Source organism: Ictalurus punctatus, chromosome 15, assembly GCF_001660625.3.
Source record: "Ictalurus punctatus breed USDA103 chromosome 15, Coco_2.0, whole genome shotgun sequence".
NCBI classification, from domain to species: Eukaryota; Metazoa; Chordata; class Actinopteri; order Siluriformes; family Ictaluridae; genus Ictalurus; species Ictalurus punctatus.
Window position 1 is genome coordinate 13678216 of NC_030430.2, and position 17347 is coordinate 13695562.

At 39.2% G+C, this 17347-nt stretch overlaps 1 protein-coding gene across 3 annotated transcripts in view; it reads right to left on the reverse strand.

Moving 5' to 3' along the window:
- LOC108276377 (sodium-dependent lysophosphatidylcholine symporter 1) overlaps window positions 1-16766 on the reverse strand; it is a 28210-nt gene extending 11444 nt beyond the window's left edge. Inside the window, exons 1-5 of one of the 3 annotated variants that reach the window (XM_017487992.3) lie at window positions 16029-16766; window positions 12384-12503; window positions 10850-10974; window positions 6780-6912; window positions 935-1013 (exon numbers count right to left, since the gene is read on the reverse strand). In XM_017487992.3, coding sequence (XP_017343481.1) covers window positions 935-1013; window positions 6780-6912; window positions 10850-10974; window positions 12384-12503; window positions 16029-16097 — 526 coding nt within the window. In that variant the 5' untranslated portion in view covers window positions 16098-16766. The remainder of the gene's footprint in view (window positions 1-934; window positions 1014-6779; window positions 6913-10849; window positions 10975-12383; window positions 12504-16028) is intronic. The other 2 variants (XM_017487991.3, XM_053686110.1) reach the window with 2 other exon arrangements.
- Window positions 16767-17347: the final 581 nt, after the last annotated feature.

Genomic DNA, 17347 nt, shown 5'->3' on the forward strand with positions numbered 1-17347 from the left:
CCTTGGCCTTACCCATTGTTATAAATGACTAAGGGAATTTGGCCTGTGTTACCTCATATTTATTTATACCCCTCAAGTCATGCTTGAACAATTTCCTGTTCCTAGTCACCCAGGTGTACTAATTTTTTTTTTTTTTTTTTTTTTAATATCTATTGAAATATACTTAAAATATATTTTTCTCATATGAATTCATAGGGGTGCTAATAATTGTTGCACAACTATATAATTATATTTAACAAAAAAACTCGATAAACCTGTGTTTTGTTTGCAATTGTTTGATATCCATGAGAGCAGACTATTTTTGTAAAAAAATAAAAATAAATAAATAAATAACAAAAAATCAAAAGGTTAAAACAATAAAGACAAATTTTCACTGCCTTCTTTGCTCATATTTACCAAAGGTGCCAATATTAGTCGAGGGCACTGTAATTTATAGATGTTGCTTCAATTATTAGCACTATAGCATGACACATATTGATGTTCAAAGTAGTTTCCTGTGTAGATTTTTGCATGTTCTCATGTTCTTGTGCATTCAAAAACATGGCTGTACATGGATAAGCTACTCTAAATTATCCTGAATATGATTTTTTTATATTTTCTTTACCATTCTACTCCCCTTTTGTTCACCTGTTTGCCAATTCTCACCCACCATCCAGTTCACCCCTATCATATGACACCTACCAACCGGGAGGGTGAAAGCTATCACATGCTTCCTCTGAGACACATAAAGCCAGCCAACCACATGTTTTAGAACCGCTGCTCATGCTGCATCACAGGGCACAGTAACAGACTCAAAGGAAAGCACTATCTGTCCTCTTCCGCATACATATTTACATTTATTCATTTAGCAGACACTTTTATGCACTTGCCATTTTATTAAACCATTTAAATCTGCTAGGAGATCAGAAGAGAGAAAAATTATTGTGGATCTTACTGTAGCCAGTGGCTGAGTCTCTGTCTTTTTGGTCACCACCCAAAAACATGTTTAGAGAAGTGTAGGGCACATGGTAGCACTGAGAGAGAAAAGACACAAAACAGTTTAAGTGGATCATGGAAGTAGTGTGTCCAGCTGTTCTTGTTATTTGAACAAGCATACAGATCATATACAGTAAATAGGTTTACAAATTGTCTTCCGTACAAAGCAGAACATTTACCATATCTTTTATAAGAACATTACTATTGATAGTATTGGCTATGTAGAAGCATGGGGCTTCACCTAGAATGTCTTCCAGATTTAAATGATATTTTTCAAAAGACATTAAATAATTTTACGCTAATATAAGCTGAAAAAAGGGCACCCAAATGGCCCTATTATCAGACACCATGATTTTGAAACCTGATGACTGCATCTATGATATATGACTAGGTCCATAAATATTTGGACAGTGACACAATTTTCATCATTTTGCCTTTGTACACCACCACAATGGATTTGAAATGAAGCAATCAAGATGTGATTAAAGTGCAGACTTTCAGATTTAACTCAAGGGGTTGAACAAAAATATTGCATTAACTGTTTAGGAATTGTAGCCATTTTACAGAATCCCTACATTTTCACCATCTAAAAAGTAATTGAACAATTGACTGATAAGCAGGTTCATGGACAGGTGTGGCCAGTTTCCTCATTATTTCATGGCAAATTAAAGATATAAATTGTCTGGGGTTGATTCTAAGTGTTGAATTTGCATTTGGTAGGTGTTCATAGGAACTCTCAATATGAAGTCCAAAAAGGTGTTGATGCAAGTGAAGGAGGCCATCATTAGGCTGAAAAACAAAAACAAAAGAGATCTATCAGAGAGATAGCAGAATCTTTAGGAGTGGCCAAATCAACAATTTGGTACATTCTTAAAAAGAAGGAATGCACTGGCAAGCTCAGCATCACCCAAAGGCCTGGAAGATCATAGAAGACATCTAAAGTGGATGATTCAGAATTTGTTGAAACCCCTTCACAACATCTAGCCAAGTCAAGAGCACTCTGGAGGAGGTAGGTGTAACATTGTAAAAGTCTACAATCAAGAGATGCCTTCACAAATGTAAATATAGATGGTTTACTTCAAGATGCAAACCACTGGTAACACTCAGGAACAGAATGGCCAGAATAGACTTTGCTTTAAAAATAAATAAATAAATAAATAAATACCTGTAACAACTCTAATAAGGCTGACCAGTCCTGATGCAAGATTAACTTGTATCAGAATGATGGGAAGAGAAGAATATGGAGAAGGCAAGGAAGGGCTCATGATCCAAAGCATACCACATAATCTGTCAAACATGTGGAGGTGGTGTTATGGTATGGGCATGTATGGCTGGGTCACTGGTGTTTAGTGATTATGTGACTGCTAAATATGGTAGCAGGATGAATTCTGAAGTGTATAGAATATAGATGAATTCCGAATTGTATATACTTTCTACTCATTCAGTCAATGCTGCAAAACATAAGGCAAAGAAATTAAATGTTCTTAAAATGTCCGATGACATCAACTTAATTGAGCATGCTTTTCACTTTCTGAAAAGACAAAATTGAAGGCAGAAACAAGACTCAAAATTGCGACCATTTTGGTAATACATGCTACCGGAATTTAATCTGTGCGACCTCAAAATATATTCTTGTGAGCATTTATGCGAGTGCAAATAATTATTGTGGTGTGACCTGTTTTCATTTCTCTACAAAACGTTCGCTAATTACTGCACAGTATGTGCCTGCTGTGAGCTGATACAGTAACCGATCCACCATTCTATTCAACATTACATAACCAATTAAACTTATCTTCAGTGCAGATTTTAGATTGGTTACTATTATCAATCACTCCCTTTCACTGCGCTCCATTGTCACGTGACAGGGAGCCAACCAGCGCGCTGCAAAGAGAAGATGAAAAGAACACCGAGATTTCTTTTGTAAGCCGCCGGGTTCACACATACTCCGTTTGCATGGTGCAGAAGCAGCACGCACCGTGCTTTCACATAAAATGCATTTGTAGGCTGCAGCTGATCCGCGGCAGAACACATTCAAAAAAGTACATGATCGTGGAGGGTGACAGGTCTTTGAATGAAGTTTAGAGCAACAGAGTAGTAATACAATCTTTTATAGACATGTACCATGTATAAACAATAAATATAAACAGCATAATAGTTCATATAACCAGGCGTTATATGAAAGCACAATGGTGCATGCTGTTTCCGTACCGCATACGTACTGCAAATGGAGTATATGTGAAACAGGCGTACTTCAGTGCGTGCAGCAGAGCAAACACTTGCTGCGGATACAATAGATCCGTTGCTGCACAGCACTGACCACACCACAACAGTGTGCAGTGTGAATGTTCACCAGTTAACATGGGCACGGAAAAAAGCCGCATACGCACTGCAAACAGAGTATATGTGAACCTGGCTTAAAGTTAAGCGTGTTTCACACCGCACGCTGCAGCAAAGCAGTGCGTGCATGTTAACAAATGAGTGCTTTTACAACAGATGTGAGCAGCAGTGAAGCGGAAGTTTTGGCAGCGAGTCTATATTTAGCTGCGCTGAATTAAAGCGCCAGTACACGGTTGAAACACTTAAATGATGATGAACTGACATAAAAACATATATTGCACAGAAAAAGTATAGCCTATATGTGTAGAGTAGTATGTTTTACATTTATTGTACACTAATCATGAATGAGAATAGTGTTATTTTTGGCTTGGAAGTACAGTGTCACTTGGAAGAACGTTTTTGTCACACGTGAATTGTACACTCTAAAAAAAAACACTGGGTTAAAAACAAATTGGGTAAATATAGGACAGAACACATTTTGGGTTAAATTAACCCATCAATTTAATTTTAACCCAGCAAATGTGTTGTTTTTCAACACAAAGGACAGTTTCATTTTTACAAATACATTGGGTTAATTCTATTTCATAAAGGTGTTAATATTTTCAGGGTTATTTTTACCCTTTGAAAATGTCAAATCTACCACATTATAAGCAAATATGTCAACAAAATATGTATCTCCTTTATTTACACACAAGGTGGTGTTCAGAAATGTATTGCTAGAGCTGCTAAAGTGGTGTTTATATATTCTTTAAATGGCTCAAATAAGTCATATATTTAAGATGAAAATGATAAATTTTGATCAAATTTTGCATTTAAAACATCCAAAAAACTGGGTAACCAACTTACGATCCAGTGGGCATTACAATCAAGTAATCCAAAGCTAACGAAGATAGCGCTGCATTTAATGTCATGGACTGTTCTCGCACATTTTTGCTTTTTCTAGTGTACAATAATGGTTTTATGGAAAAATATATCGATACAAACCTTCACTCAATCATGTGTTAATTTTTAACACACTGGTGTGTCTAGTTAAGGACAACACATTTTGCGTTGCTTTTAACCCAGTGTGTTAGTAGCCTACATTTAACACATGCTGTGTATTAAATATTTCCACACAAAGATGTGTTAAAAAAAAAAAAAAAACAACAACACGTGTTTATACATTTTTCCCTACAATGTAATTTGATTGTATGCTAAAATTCTACTAAAAAGCTCAGAAAAGAAAATAAACAATTGTATGAAATTCAGGTGACATTTATTAAAATCATTCAAACATTTGACAGATTTGTCAAACAGATTTTGTAAGAATTTGAGTTGCTGCATCTTCTTACATATCTTCCCTCTGGGAAGACAAGAGTCCCACTCCCTTCCATTTGAAAAGCTGTAAAAGAGCAAAAAGTGTGTTGGTTAGTTGTTAGCTACAAAATATGGACAAATGCCTTTGGGCTTTAACTGAGAAATTACATTACAGAATCCCAAATTGTATTTTTGGAAATGTGTCCTCCACTCTCCAATGAACAAAATGGCCCTGTAGACTTACTAGTAAAATCTAGCTGACTTGGCACCTCACTGCCAATTATTTTTGCATAACCTAATAAAGTCAACCAGCATTCCAGAGAAAGTAGAAGGCATTACAACCTACTGTAACCCCCATCCTATCTTTTTGTCATGTTAACCTTGTGAAGAACTTTTAGCCTCGACATTACTGAGCTAGTTAAGTTCCGTTAGCCACTGACTGTCTGCATCTGTTAACCAGCATTAACATTCACCCAATACAAGAAGGAACATGGCCCTAACCCATCCTCCTAATGCTAATTACGACAGCTTGCCTTGTCCAAAACACTTGCTAAATGTCGTTAACGTTAACCCACTCTCTGTATTACATCATAGTGAACAGCTGTAATGCTAGGCTATCATTAAACTTAAAAAAGGGAGTTGGAATATCTAACATTAACACGAGCTGTATGCTAAAGTAACGTTATCAACTCAGGTGAGCGTCTAGGTTAGCATCACTCATCCCTACTGTGACTGGTGACAGCATCCAGCTAGCTAACCCTAACTCAGGGGCCTCAGATAAGATGCAGATCCAGAGAATTATAGAATCTCAGTCCATATTTCGCTGCCAACATAAACACGACACTAGTAGTGTAACACCAACACTGACGAAGCAGTACATGATATTCACATTTGAAGTCATCGCAATAGGTAAAGTTAATTATCACTCGCCGAGTTACTGTTTTACAAGAAATAGATTTTTGAGAGCTTCCTGCCTAAATACCACAAACTTGACTAGGCTTTTTCAGCAGCATTAACACTAAATAGTGATGAAGGCTAACTTACCTGTGGTCATTTGGGTTCCTCGCCTCAAAAACTGTTACCTCCACCTGAGGCGAATTCAAACAGTCGGCACAGAGTGGACTTGACCCAAGGAGTTGGGTTGATGCGTCAGGGTGGGGGAGGAATGTATTGATTCATCTTTCAGTGAAAATGTCCCAGCAAATAACCCAATGGTTGGGTTACACAAAACTACCCAAAAATGGGTAGAAACTGAGAAAATAACCCAATTAAATGACCCAAAAGGCTTAACCCAACTTTTAGGTAGGAAATTTTTTTTTTTAAAAACATACAGCAACAAAAACTTGACTCTGGGTAGGTCTCAACCAGCTCCCAGGTTCAGTAGTCAGGGCACTGATCAGGGAGTCTGCCATTTTAACGGTTGTCTCAATCGCAAAATCCTTCGAGTGCACTGGAACATTGGCTCCCTAAAAACCAGAGAGTATCGATGCTCACTACGTTCCCTTACTGGAAATAACGTCATGTTTTCTGAAGCCTCTCAGCTCGAAAAAATGGAGAACTCTCAGCCAATTTCAGGTTACAAATTTAAGTAGCTTGTTATTGTTTTTGTAGCTCTCAAATGATTACTTACATTAGTGATTTTAGCTGTATTTGACATTCTATACATGGTTTGTTTGAGACTAATGACTTGATTCATGATTTTTTTTAATTCTACTAGCTTGCCTATGATCCTGCTTGAGATAATATGACAGAAATATGGCAAAAGTTAATACTGATGTCTGGTGAAAATTTCATGTGAATAACCTCATTGGAAATATATTTACAGAAAAAAAATGTTAATGCGTCCAATACTTATTTCCAACAGTCTATAAAACTCTATATTTTTGCTTTTAATTTTTGGTGATTATGCGAGTATGTAGTCATTCAGTTATCGGTGTCCTAAGGTGTATTGAGTCCTTACAAGTGCCCGAACTCCTGTACACAATATACTGAATCACTACCTAAGGAGCGAATAAAATACAAACCAGAACTTATATGGGGTACTTATTAGGAGTAACACAGAACAAATGTGTGTGATCAGAGGGACATGTGATGTGCTGGAGCTGATGGGTAATGTAGTTCAATGTCAATTTCGGTACAACCATGACAAATGGTTACGATGATGGTCTTACACTCATTAATGTGTCAAAGATACAGCACCAGCCAAAGTACCAGCAAAAGCTGAAGACAGGAGACATGTTGTTCTGAGGGGTATACCACAGCATGATGTAGGCAATCACTCCCATAGGCATAGAGTACACAATCCTGGTAGAAGAGAAAATGGAGAGAAACATTGCATGCAAGTCTGCGAGAGATAACACTAAAGTAATGGGGCTTAGAAATGTAATAAATGGTTGGGAAAAAAATGTAAATACAAGTAAAGTGTGTGTTGCTAATACTCAGTCAGCACACAGTCCCCTTGTACATAGTTTGGAGATCTTTAACAGTACATATTATTTGAAGGGATAGTTCACCCAAAAGTGAAAATTCTGTCAGATGTCTACAGATTTTGACATACAGGATGATTTCCATTTTTTTGTCTGCTTTTGCAGACCTTTTTTCCTTGTGAACACATGTTGGAGATCTTTGCGGAAATTAAGAGATTTTGCAAATAAAAACTTAACTTTAGTTGTTTTGCGCACACAAAGCATTCATATTGCTTAATAAATTTGGGATTAAACCCCTGGAGTCACATGGATTACTTTTACAATGCTTTTATGAACTTTTTGGAGCTTGAAAGTTTTGGTTACCAGACTGTAAATGCAGGGACAGAAACCTCCTAAGTTTCATTAAAAATGTCTTCATTTGTATTCCAAAGATGAACGAAATTCGTATGGGTTTGGAACCACACGAGTTAGTAATTGATGACAGAATTTTCATTTTCGGGTGAACTATCCAATCAAATACTGTTCTACAACCACAATTCCAAAAAAAGTCAAATGTGTAAAATGTACATAAATGTAAATAAAAACAGAATGCAATGGCATAAACCCATATGTTATTCACAATAGAACATAGAAAACATATCAAATATTTAAACTGAGTAAATGTACTATTTAAAAATAAATAAATAAATAAGGCAATTTTGAATTTGACGGCTGCAACATGCCTCAAAAAATTTGGTATGGGGCAACAAAAGGCTGAAAAAGTAAGTGTTACAATAAAGAAACAGCTGGACAAACATTTTGTAACTAATTAAGTTAATTGGCAACAGGTCAGTAACATGATTGGGTATAAAAAGAGTATCTTAGAGAGGCAGATTTGGGCACTCAACTACATCTTATGCAGGCCTCCTAGGTCTCAAAATCCTTAAGATCGATTCGCAGGAGGGCCCCTTGTAAAGGTAAACGCAGAAAGGTAGATCCCCTAGCCCAGAAGGTAGACAGCTTGGCTTCTGAGTTTGCAGAGATAAAGTCTCTCCTCCTTAATCTGCAACCACCCAGTGAACAGCCTGCTAGTGGTCCCGCTGCAACCGCACCACAGTCTCCACCCATGGTGCTGCCTCCAATGCTGTCACCAACCTTTGAGATCCAGGAGGAGGATGCACTCTCCACTAGGGCCTCGGAGAGCCAAGTTATCGGTGGAGGTTATGCTGAGGAGGGGACAATTGAAAGCTCCCATTCATCTCATCCCAATTCTCAGGGGACGAGCCACCAGTTAGATGTCAGTCAGGCCTGTGGTAAAAATGGCCTTGGCACGTCTGGGGTTAGATGCAGCACCTATCCAGGTGACTTCTCAGAGCACTTTTTTCAGGAAGACCTCTCAGTCTGCAGCTCTCAGTGTCCCACCCTCAGGTCCATATATCGAGGAGCTGCAGAAGTGCTGGGCAGACCCCAGATGTTTCTCTAACTCCCAACAGACTGTTGAGCACTGACTAACATGCAGGATGCATTCAACCATGGCCTTGGCCACATGACCAATATAGAGCTGTTGCCACCCTTGTGCCGTAGCCTGATTAAGCACTTCAGCCCGACACCTATTGGGAATTCCATGTCACACCTTATACTGGCCCTGTCCCAGACTTCTGCCGAGAGTCTGAGTGACGCCTCTTTGCAGGCATTTGCCTATCTGACCAGGGAGTTGGGTAAGCTAATGTCTTTGTTAACCCTCGCTCGATGCCAAATATTGTTGGCCCAGTCTCCACTTTTGGAACCCTGCAGGAGAGCCCTCCGCTCCCTTCCTGTCATTCCTGGGAACTGTTGATTCTATTCCACTTATTTTATAATTAGAAAAAAGATGGTGGACTTCACACAATACTGGATTTAAAACCTCTGAGGGCACAAATCTCAAGGTTTTCAAGTTAAACACGTCAAGTACAGTGGACGTGCTGCAAGGCATCAGGCAGAATGATTGGTGTACAACCATCGACCTGAAAGATACATATTTTCATGTTCCAAAGGCACCCCAGCACAGGCAATTCCTCTGTTTCTCCTTTGAGGGAAGGGCTTACCAGTTTTGAATGCTCCCATTCAGGATCTCGCAGGTGCTAAGGGTCTTCACCAGGTGTTTAGTAATTGTACCGTCTCCATTACAGGCCAGAGGGATGCAAATTTTCCCATACCTGGACAACTGGTTGATCTGTTCCCAGGATCTCCTCTCACAACTGGAAAGTCGAATCTGGCACCCGAACCCATCGAAGCTGGAACTCTGGGTCTGGTGTCTGATGGGCCAGAGCCATTATTAAGGCTGTGTGATGCAGCAGTTGTACAGACCATCCACACCTTCCACCTCCACCAAGGCATTGTATGCTAACAGATGGAAGCTTTTTTCTGAGTGGTACCAAGCACAAAATCAGGAACTGGCATGCTGTTCCATACCGGTAATCCTCAGTTTTCACCAGTCCCGTCTTGATAGAGGCTTTGCAGTCTCCACCATCAAGGTATATATAGCTGCCATCTCAGCCATGCATAATAGGGTAGATGGTGTGACTATTGGATCCCACACCCTTGCGACCACCTTTCTTAAACGTGCTCAACAAGACCTCCTCAACGAAACCCAGTATCCTCCTGGGACTTGCCTTTCATATTAAAGACATTGTGCTGGCCTCCATTTGAACCTCTAGAGAGGTTGAGGTGGCGGTCTATGAAAACAGCTTTCCTCTTAGCCATGGAATCGGCTAGACAAGTAGGTGAGTTGCACAACTCATTAATAAGCCGAGAGTGCCTACATTGGAGGTCTGGGGACACAGGGGTAACTTTATGGCTGAACCCTTCATTTCCCCCCAAAGACCTTTTCTTCGTCTTATACAAACCAGCCCCTCAGTCTGGCAGATTTTGAGCCCCCAAGTCAGGAGGATGAGCAGGGCTCGAGTGCGAACCTATTGTGCTATATGCAAGCACTAAAGTGTTATATTCACTGCTATTCCGATTCACTGTTTGTCTGCCATACATGTGTGTGCCATAGGTGAGGTCACGCTTTGTCCAAGCAACATTTGTCAAAATGGATTGTAGATGCTATTGTTTATGCCTATAAGAGCAATGGTGTCCCAATCCTTCCACCTGGATGATGCGACGGCAGCCATAGTGTGCCAGAACGCCCACCACACACCAGCTATTGGTGGAGAGGAGAGTTATGTATTGAATAAAGAATTACAGCATCTTCCATAGAAGTCTACATTTTGCATTGTTTGCAGAGAACTTCTGAGTATTTGCTGTTCTCTAACCACTATTGGTTGAATTAATATATCTCAATAGCTGGTTGAAGTTCGCCTCAGTTCAATACACACCAATCACTCATGAAAGTAACCCTCTATTTTCCAGTGTGTGTGAAAGATCAGAAATAAAATTAAAACAAGTTAATGACATGTATAGCCCTAAACTCTAACACCATGTAATGAATTTAAGACTAATTAATATGCAATGTCTTTAATTCATAAAATGTAACAAATCAAGATGTGTATTGCTGAACAATGAAACAGTGCTTGTAGGCTTCAGTACTACACCCTTCAAACAATCAAACTAGCATTATAAAGGCTTCCTTGGTTTAGACCTCAGAGGATAAAAATCCTTAAAGTTTCTATGTAGAACCTTAACAGAGTACAGAGAATAACAGTTTCCTTTTCACAGAAGGTTCCAATTAGAACATGTTTAAAAGAAAGAATGAGGAACAATTTTTGTAAGAGTTGATACTATACAGTTTTCTGAAACAAAGTCCAAGTATTTCACATAAGTTCTTCTGTTTTGCATCCTACCCTGTACCTTACCAGGGTATAAGCTTGCCTAAGCGAGTACGGCCACTCTTGCTGGCCATGTACCCCACTAATGGGTCTGTGATCGCATCCCAGACTCGGCCAAGGAAAAGAATTACAGACACGTAGAAAGGCATCATCTGAAAAACATTGAAACTTTTACTGAGATTGAACAGAATGGCAACAAACAGACATTGTATATAATAATGCAAACACTTTTTTAAATTTCTAAGCTTTTCTGGTAAAATGAATGATGTTTACATTATGTGCAAGGAAGTGGAAGCATTAAAAGGCCTTACATTCATTAAAGCAAAACACAATCAAACAAAACAAAACAAAATTTAAATTTGCACAGTAAAAAGCATGCACTAAAGCATTTAAGACCTGCTCATGGAAGTGCCCTTGATATCTTACTGTGGTAATCAGAAATAATAAGAGGAAGGTATAGACTGTAGTTGTGTATTCTGAGAGATGTCACCTTAATTAGAGGGGTCACTAAATGGAGCCTTATATTGCGACCATTTTAGACGGAGTCAAATGAAATCAAATAGCCACAGATCTGGCGCATATCCATGAAAACCAACCTGAATGTAATTCATGAGCCATTTCCTACTGGATGCATATAATCTCCTATTATATGTATGTAGTACAATGTTCAAAGATCTTTGATAATATGAAGACATTGTTTTTAAAAACTTTTAAAAAGGTGTGGAATCTTGATTATCAATATTTGTTCACCCAATGTTTTGATGGCTTGGCTTGTATTAAGGAGCTCTGTGGGCTACAATTTTCCACAGGGTTAGAAAGGACCTTAACAGGATAAGTGCCAATACTTAGTTGAAATGGCAAATGCAATAATACATGTTAGGACTAATGAACAAACTGCAGAGCAAGTTTGTAGCATTGTAGCTATGTGCCATATTGCACCTTTTATAAAGTTTCCACAGTGGCAGGTAGTGTTTGTCATCTATGACTGTTATGACATACTAAGATCACTGATCATCTTATAAATCAAAAGTAGTAGATAATGTTACTGCTTGCTTAAACTTAGGTCATAAAAATAACTAAATGAGTGAATGTCTACTGCATTGAACTCAATTAACCCACATGCATGTTAACTAATAAGTTTACTTGATGCATTTTATAAGTGTAAACAGGTTAAAAATGTTTGCTCCAAATTGTTTATACACTATTTTTGCCCCGCCCATACATGTTATAGTGTTTAACATATTCAACATGAGGTAGTAATGTTTCCCCTTTCAAGTGATCAATATTTCCGTGAGCAGCTTCTGCGAAATTTGAGGTCTAAACATTTCTGTTAATGTGCATGCTAGAGGTTTGCATGAAGCAGTGGCAAACCAAATGCTAAAATATTGCATGAGCATCTTTTGCATTGTTGGTTACAGCTGGCACTCTTTACACCACAGATTAAATCTTTAATCGCCAAGCAACAGACTTCATAGACAAGCATAAATTAAAACAGGATATCTGTATCAGACAGTAGGTCTGCTGTAATGTCTGCTCTACAAGAAGCATATCAACATCTGACCTGCACAATATCCAGTAGGAAGATCTGCATGAAAAAGCCCTTGGCACTACTTGTCATTTGATAGGGCATCCCTCCAATGGCATAGCACAGTTTCCTTGCAAGCGGAATTCCTGGCCCTTTCTGCAAAAGAACAACATCTGTGCAGTATGTCACATCTGGATTTATTCCCCTGCTGTTACAGACAAACAGTGTAGTAATGCCCTTTGACTATCTATATAAGAGCTTTACTGACCATTTAGTAGCATTTGAACATAACACAGAAAGACAAACATGTTTTACAGAGGTTAAAATGATACCAAATATGTCTGTATGGAAATTCTCTTCTGAGTTTTCCTTGATACATTTCAAATTATTTCAATAATTAACATAGAGTCACATAGATTCAAATGAGCTTTCGGTGCCTCAATCTTTGCTAAGAAAACTGCAGGAATGAAACATTCTAGTGGTGTGCTCTGAAGGTTTAACAACACCAATTACCCATTTTGCTCCTGTGAAAAAGTAATTACCACCTTAGTTTTGAAGCAAAGATGTCAACAACATTTTATTGATAATTTGATTTGTGTGATTGAACACAGACAGGCTTGATTTTAAAAAGCCCTGTTGTCATATACAGTATCTCACAAAAGTGAGTACACCCCTCACATTTCTGTAAATATTTGATTATATCTTTTCATGTGACAACACTGAAGATACTTTGCTACAATGTAAAGCAGTGAGTGTACAGCTTGTGTAACAGTGTAAATTTGCTGTCCCCTCAAAATAACTCAACCACACAGCCATTAATGTCTAAACTGCTGGCAACAAAAGTGAGTACACCCCTAATTGAAAATGTCCAAATTGGGCCCAATTAGCCATTTTCCCTTCCTGGTGACTTATTAGTGTTACAAGATCTCCGGTGTGAATGGGTAGCAGGTGTGTTAAATTTGGTATCATGTCTCTCACACTCCCTCATACTGGTCAGTGGAAGTTCAACATGGCACCTCATGGCAAAGAACTCTCTGAGGATCTGAAAAAAAGAATTGTTGCTCTACATAAAGATGGCCTAGGCTATAATAAGAAGGCCAAGACCCTGACACTGAGCTGCAGCATGGTGGTCAAGACCATAAAGCGGTTTAACAGGACAGGTTCCACTCAGAACAGGCCTCGCCATGGTTGACCAAAGAAGTTGAGTGCACCTGCTCAGCGTCATATCCAGAGTTTGTCTTTGGGGAATAGACATATGAGTGCTGCCAGCATTGCTGCAGAGGTTGAAGGGGTGGGGGGTCAGCCTGTCAGTGCTCAGATCAAACGCCACACACTGCATCAAACTGGTCTGCATGGTCGTCCCAGAAGGAAGCCTCTTCTAAAGATGATGCACAAGAAAGCCCGCAAACAGTTTGCTGAAGACAAGCAGACTAAGGACATGGATTACTGGAACCATGTCCTGTGGTCTGATGAGACCAAACTTATTTGGTTCAGATGGTGTCAAGCGTGTGTGGCGGCAACCAGGTGAGAAGTACAAAGACAAGTGTGTCTTGCCTACATTCAAGCATGGTGGTGGGAGTGTTATGGTCTGGGGCTGCATGAGTGCTGCCGGCACTGGTGAGCTACAGTTCATTGAGGGAACCATGAATGCCAACATGTACTGTGACATACTGAAACAGAGCATGTTCCCCTCCCTTCTGAGACTGGGCCACAGGGCAGTATTCCAGCATGATAACGACCAAAAACACACTAAAGAAGCTGAGGGTGAAGGTGATGGACTGGCCAAGCATGTCTCTAGACCTAAAACCTATTGAGCATCTGTGGGGAATGCTCAAATGGAAAGTGGAGGAGCACAAGGTCTCTAACATCCACCAGCTCTGTGAGGAGTGGAAGAGGACTCTAGTGGAAACCTGTAAAGCTCTGGTGAACTCCATGCCCAAGAGGGTTAAGGCAGTGCTGGAAAATAGTGGTGGTCACACAAAATATTGACACTTTGGGCCCAATATGGACATTTTCACTTAGGGGTGTACTCACTTTTGTCGCCAGCGGTTTAGACATTAATGTCTGTGTGTTGAGTTATTTTGAGAGGACAGCAAATTTACACTGTTACACAAGCTGTACACTCACTACTTTACATTGTAGCAAAGTGTCATTTCTTCAGTGTTGTCACATTAAAAGATATAATCAAATATTTACAAAAATGTGAGGGGTGTACTCACTTTTGTGAGATACTGTACATTGAACCTTATGATCAGAGAGATGTACTCACCACAACATCAATACAGGCAAAATAAAATCAAAGGAATAAAATCAAAGGAACTTTCTTAGCAGCCAAGAAAAAAAATCTGAGCTATATAAGGAAGTCTTAAAAGGTCCCAGAAAACTTCTATCTATCCAGACCTTTCTAGCTAAAGTCAGTAATCATGACTTAACAATACAAAAGACAGTGCGCAACAATGACCTTCATAGAAGAGTAGCAAGGCAGAAACCACTGCTCACCAAGAAAAGCATCAAAGCTTCTCACATTTGCTAAAATGCACATGATAATGAGTGAGCCATTTGGGGCAATATTTCATATAGAGATGAGTCAAAAGTGGAAAAGTGCGTCTCCCTATGTCTGGCGTAAAGCAAATACAGCATTCAACCTCATATCTACAGTGAAACATGGTGGCGTAAGTGTGAGGGTATGTGGATGTTTTGTTGACTATGGACCTTGGCGACTTATTAACATTGAAGGCATGAATTCTGGCATGTACCAAAAAATTCTTAAGGAGAATATCCAACCATCTAAAGAATTATTGGATGATGCAGCCGGACAATGACCCAAGACTCAGAAACAAGTCGACATCTGAATGGCTAAGAAGAAGCTAAAAAATTTTGGAATGGCCTAGTCAAAGTCCTTACTCAAACACAAAACAACTGCCTCAAGACCTGCAAATCTTTCCAAATTAAAAGAAGTTCTGCAAAGAACAGTGCGCCAATATTTCCCAACAGAGATTTGCAAGCCTCATGTCAAATTACAGTAAGCATTTATTTAGAGTTATGGATGGTCCTACCAGATATTAAGTTTAAAATTGACATTTATATTTCACTGGGGTGAGATGGTATATGTTAATTATTTCCAATCAAGGATCAAAGCAAACATTTACAAAATTGCCTTTTGTGATTACTCCTGTTCTCTTTGTGCAATATTACATATGGTCTGAAAATCTGAAACCAATCAGTGTACCCCTGCTGGAAAAAACAAACAAACAATAGAATTCATCACAGAAATTCTAATGGTTTCCACTACAAATACCATAACAAACCATCAACCACTAAAACCATTACATAATAGGACGTATTATTCACTAAACATAAAATGCCACCAATAAAAGGCAACAAATTATCAGTAGAGACTCACAGGGACCCTTATAGTTTCCATTAAACCAATACAATTCCCACTATAACTATTACAATAATTTTAAAGTATACACAAAGAGTACACGCAAAGTTTCCAGAGCATGTTACGGTCAGATGTCCATCAACAGTTGTGCAAGAAAAGTGCTTCTGAGGCAGAATGAGGTAAAAATAAATAAATAAATAAATAAATAAATAAATGAATGAATGAATGAATGAATGAATAAAAATTAAAGAAAAAAACCCCAACAAATATTCGAAGTAGTGTATTAATGACATTACCTGTTGGTCATTGTTTGGTTGCTCATCACACGCGTTATCCGCGAGCTGTGCCTGAAAATCCGTGCGCATCCTCGCGCGCCTTGAAGGCAGGTATCACTTGCACTTCTCCGTTTACAGGGAAAGGAGTGGCGTCTTGAAACGGTTAATCCTGCGGCACTGAGGAACTTTATAATGGATTCTTTCGTGAAACGCAAAACCATACAAAAAGTTATGTTTGGTGGGCAGGAGGCGGCGCAATGTCTTGGTCAAAGTTCGTTGATGACTCCAGAGCGATTCGTTCTTCTTGATTCTTTAAAGTGAAGGAGGAAAAAATCACTCGGTCGCTTTTATTTATCTCAACACTGCACATGCAGTTGCAAGCGGAAACCTTAAAGTAATGCAAAGTAGGCGGGTATACTTTTTGTCTGTTAGGGCTGATTCTACACGCAAGAGTGCAATACACCCTGAAGTGATTGGTTATGCACTAAGCCTACCCCCTCTGAATGATTAACGGATATTCCTCCTTATTTTGTTTTAAGCTGAAGACATTCCTCTGTTGCACATTTTTACGTTACAGTTCATTAACCTAAACGTAACGTAGTTAAGCCTGATTCTAATTCACAAATTCAAAGTGCATCAATTTGTGCGCACAATGGTAGCAGAACTGACACGCAAGGTGCTAACTTGCCATAACTTGCTATCTTGCCCAAGGGAACTTGGGCATGTGGAGTCATGTGGGCCCGGAATGGAACCGCCAATCTTACGATTAGTGGACATCCTGCTCTACCACTTGAGCCACAGCCGCCACACACACACACACACACACACACACACACACACACACACACACACACACACACACACACACACACACACACACACACACACACACACACACACACACACACACACACACACACACACACACACACACACACACACATTTGAAAACTCAATTCACCCTGTACTATAATGAAACCGCATTATTAACACATTATTTAATGTTTCACTTTGTGAATTAAATGTATTTTTGAAAATATACACTCATTTCAAATCTGATGACTGCAACACATTCCAAAAAAGTTTGGAGAGTCGACTGTTTACCACTGCCATCACCTTTTCTTTTAACAACCCATATTAAGTATTTGGGTGCTGAAGATACTGGTTGCAGTTTAGCAAGTTTAGCAAGTGGATTTTTTCCCCATTCATTATGCATTTCTTCAGATGCACAACTGTACGGGGTCTTCGTTGCCTTATTTTGCACTTCATAATGTGCCACACATTCTAGGTCAGAGACAGGTCAGGACTGCAGACTGGCCATGCTAGCACCCGCACTCTCT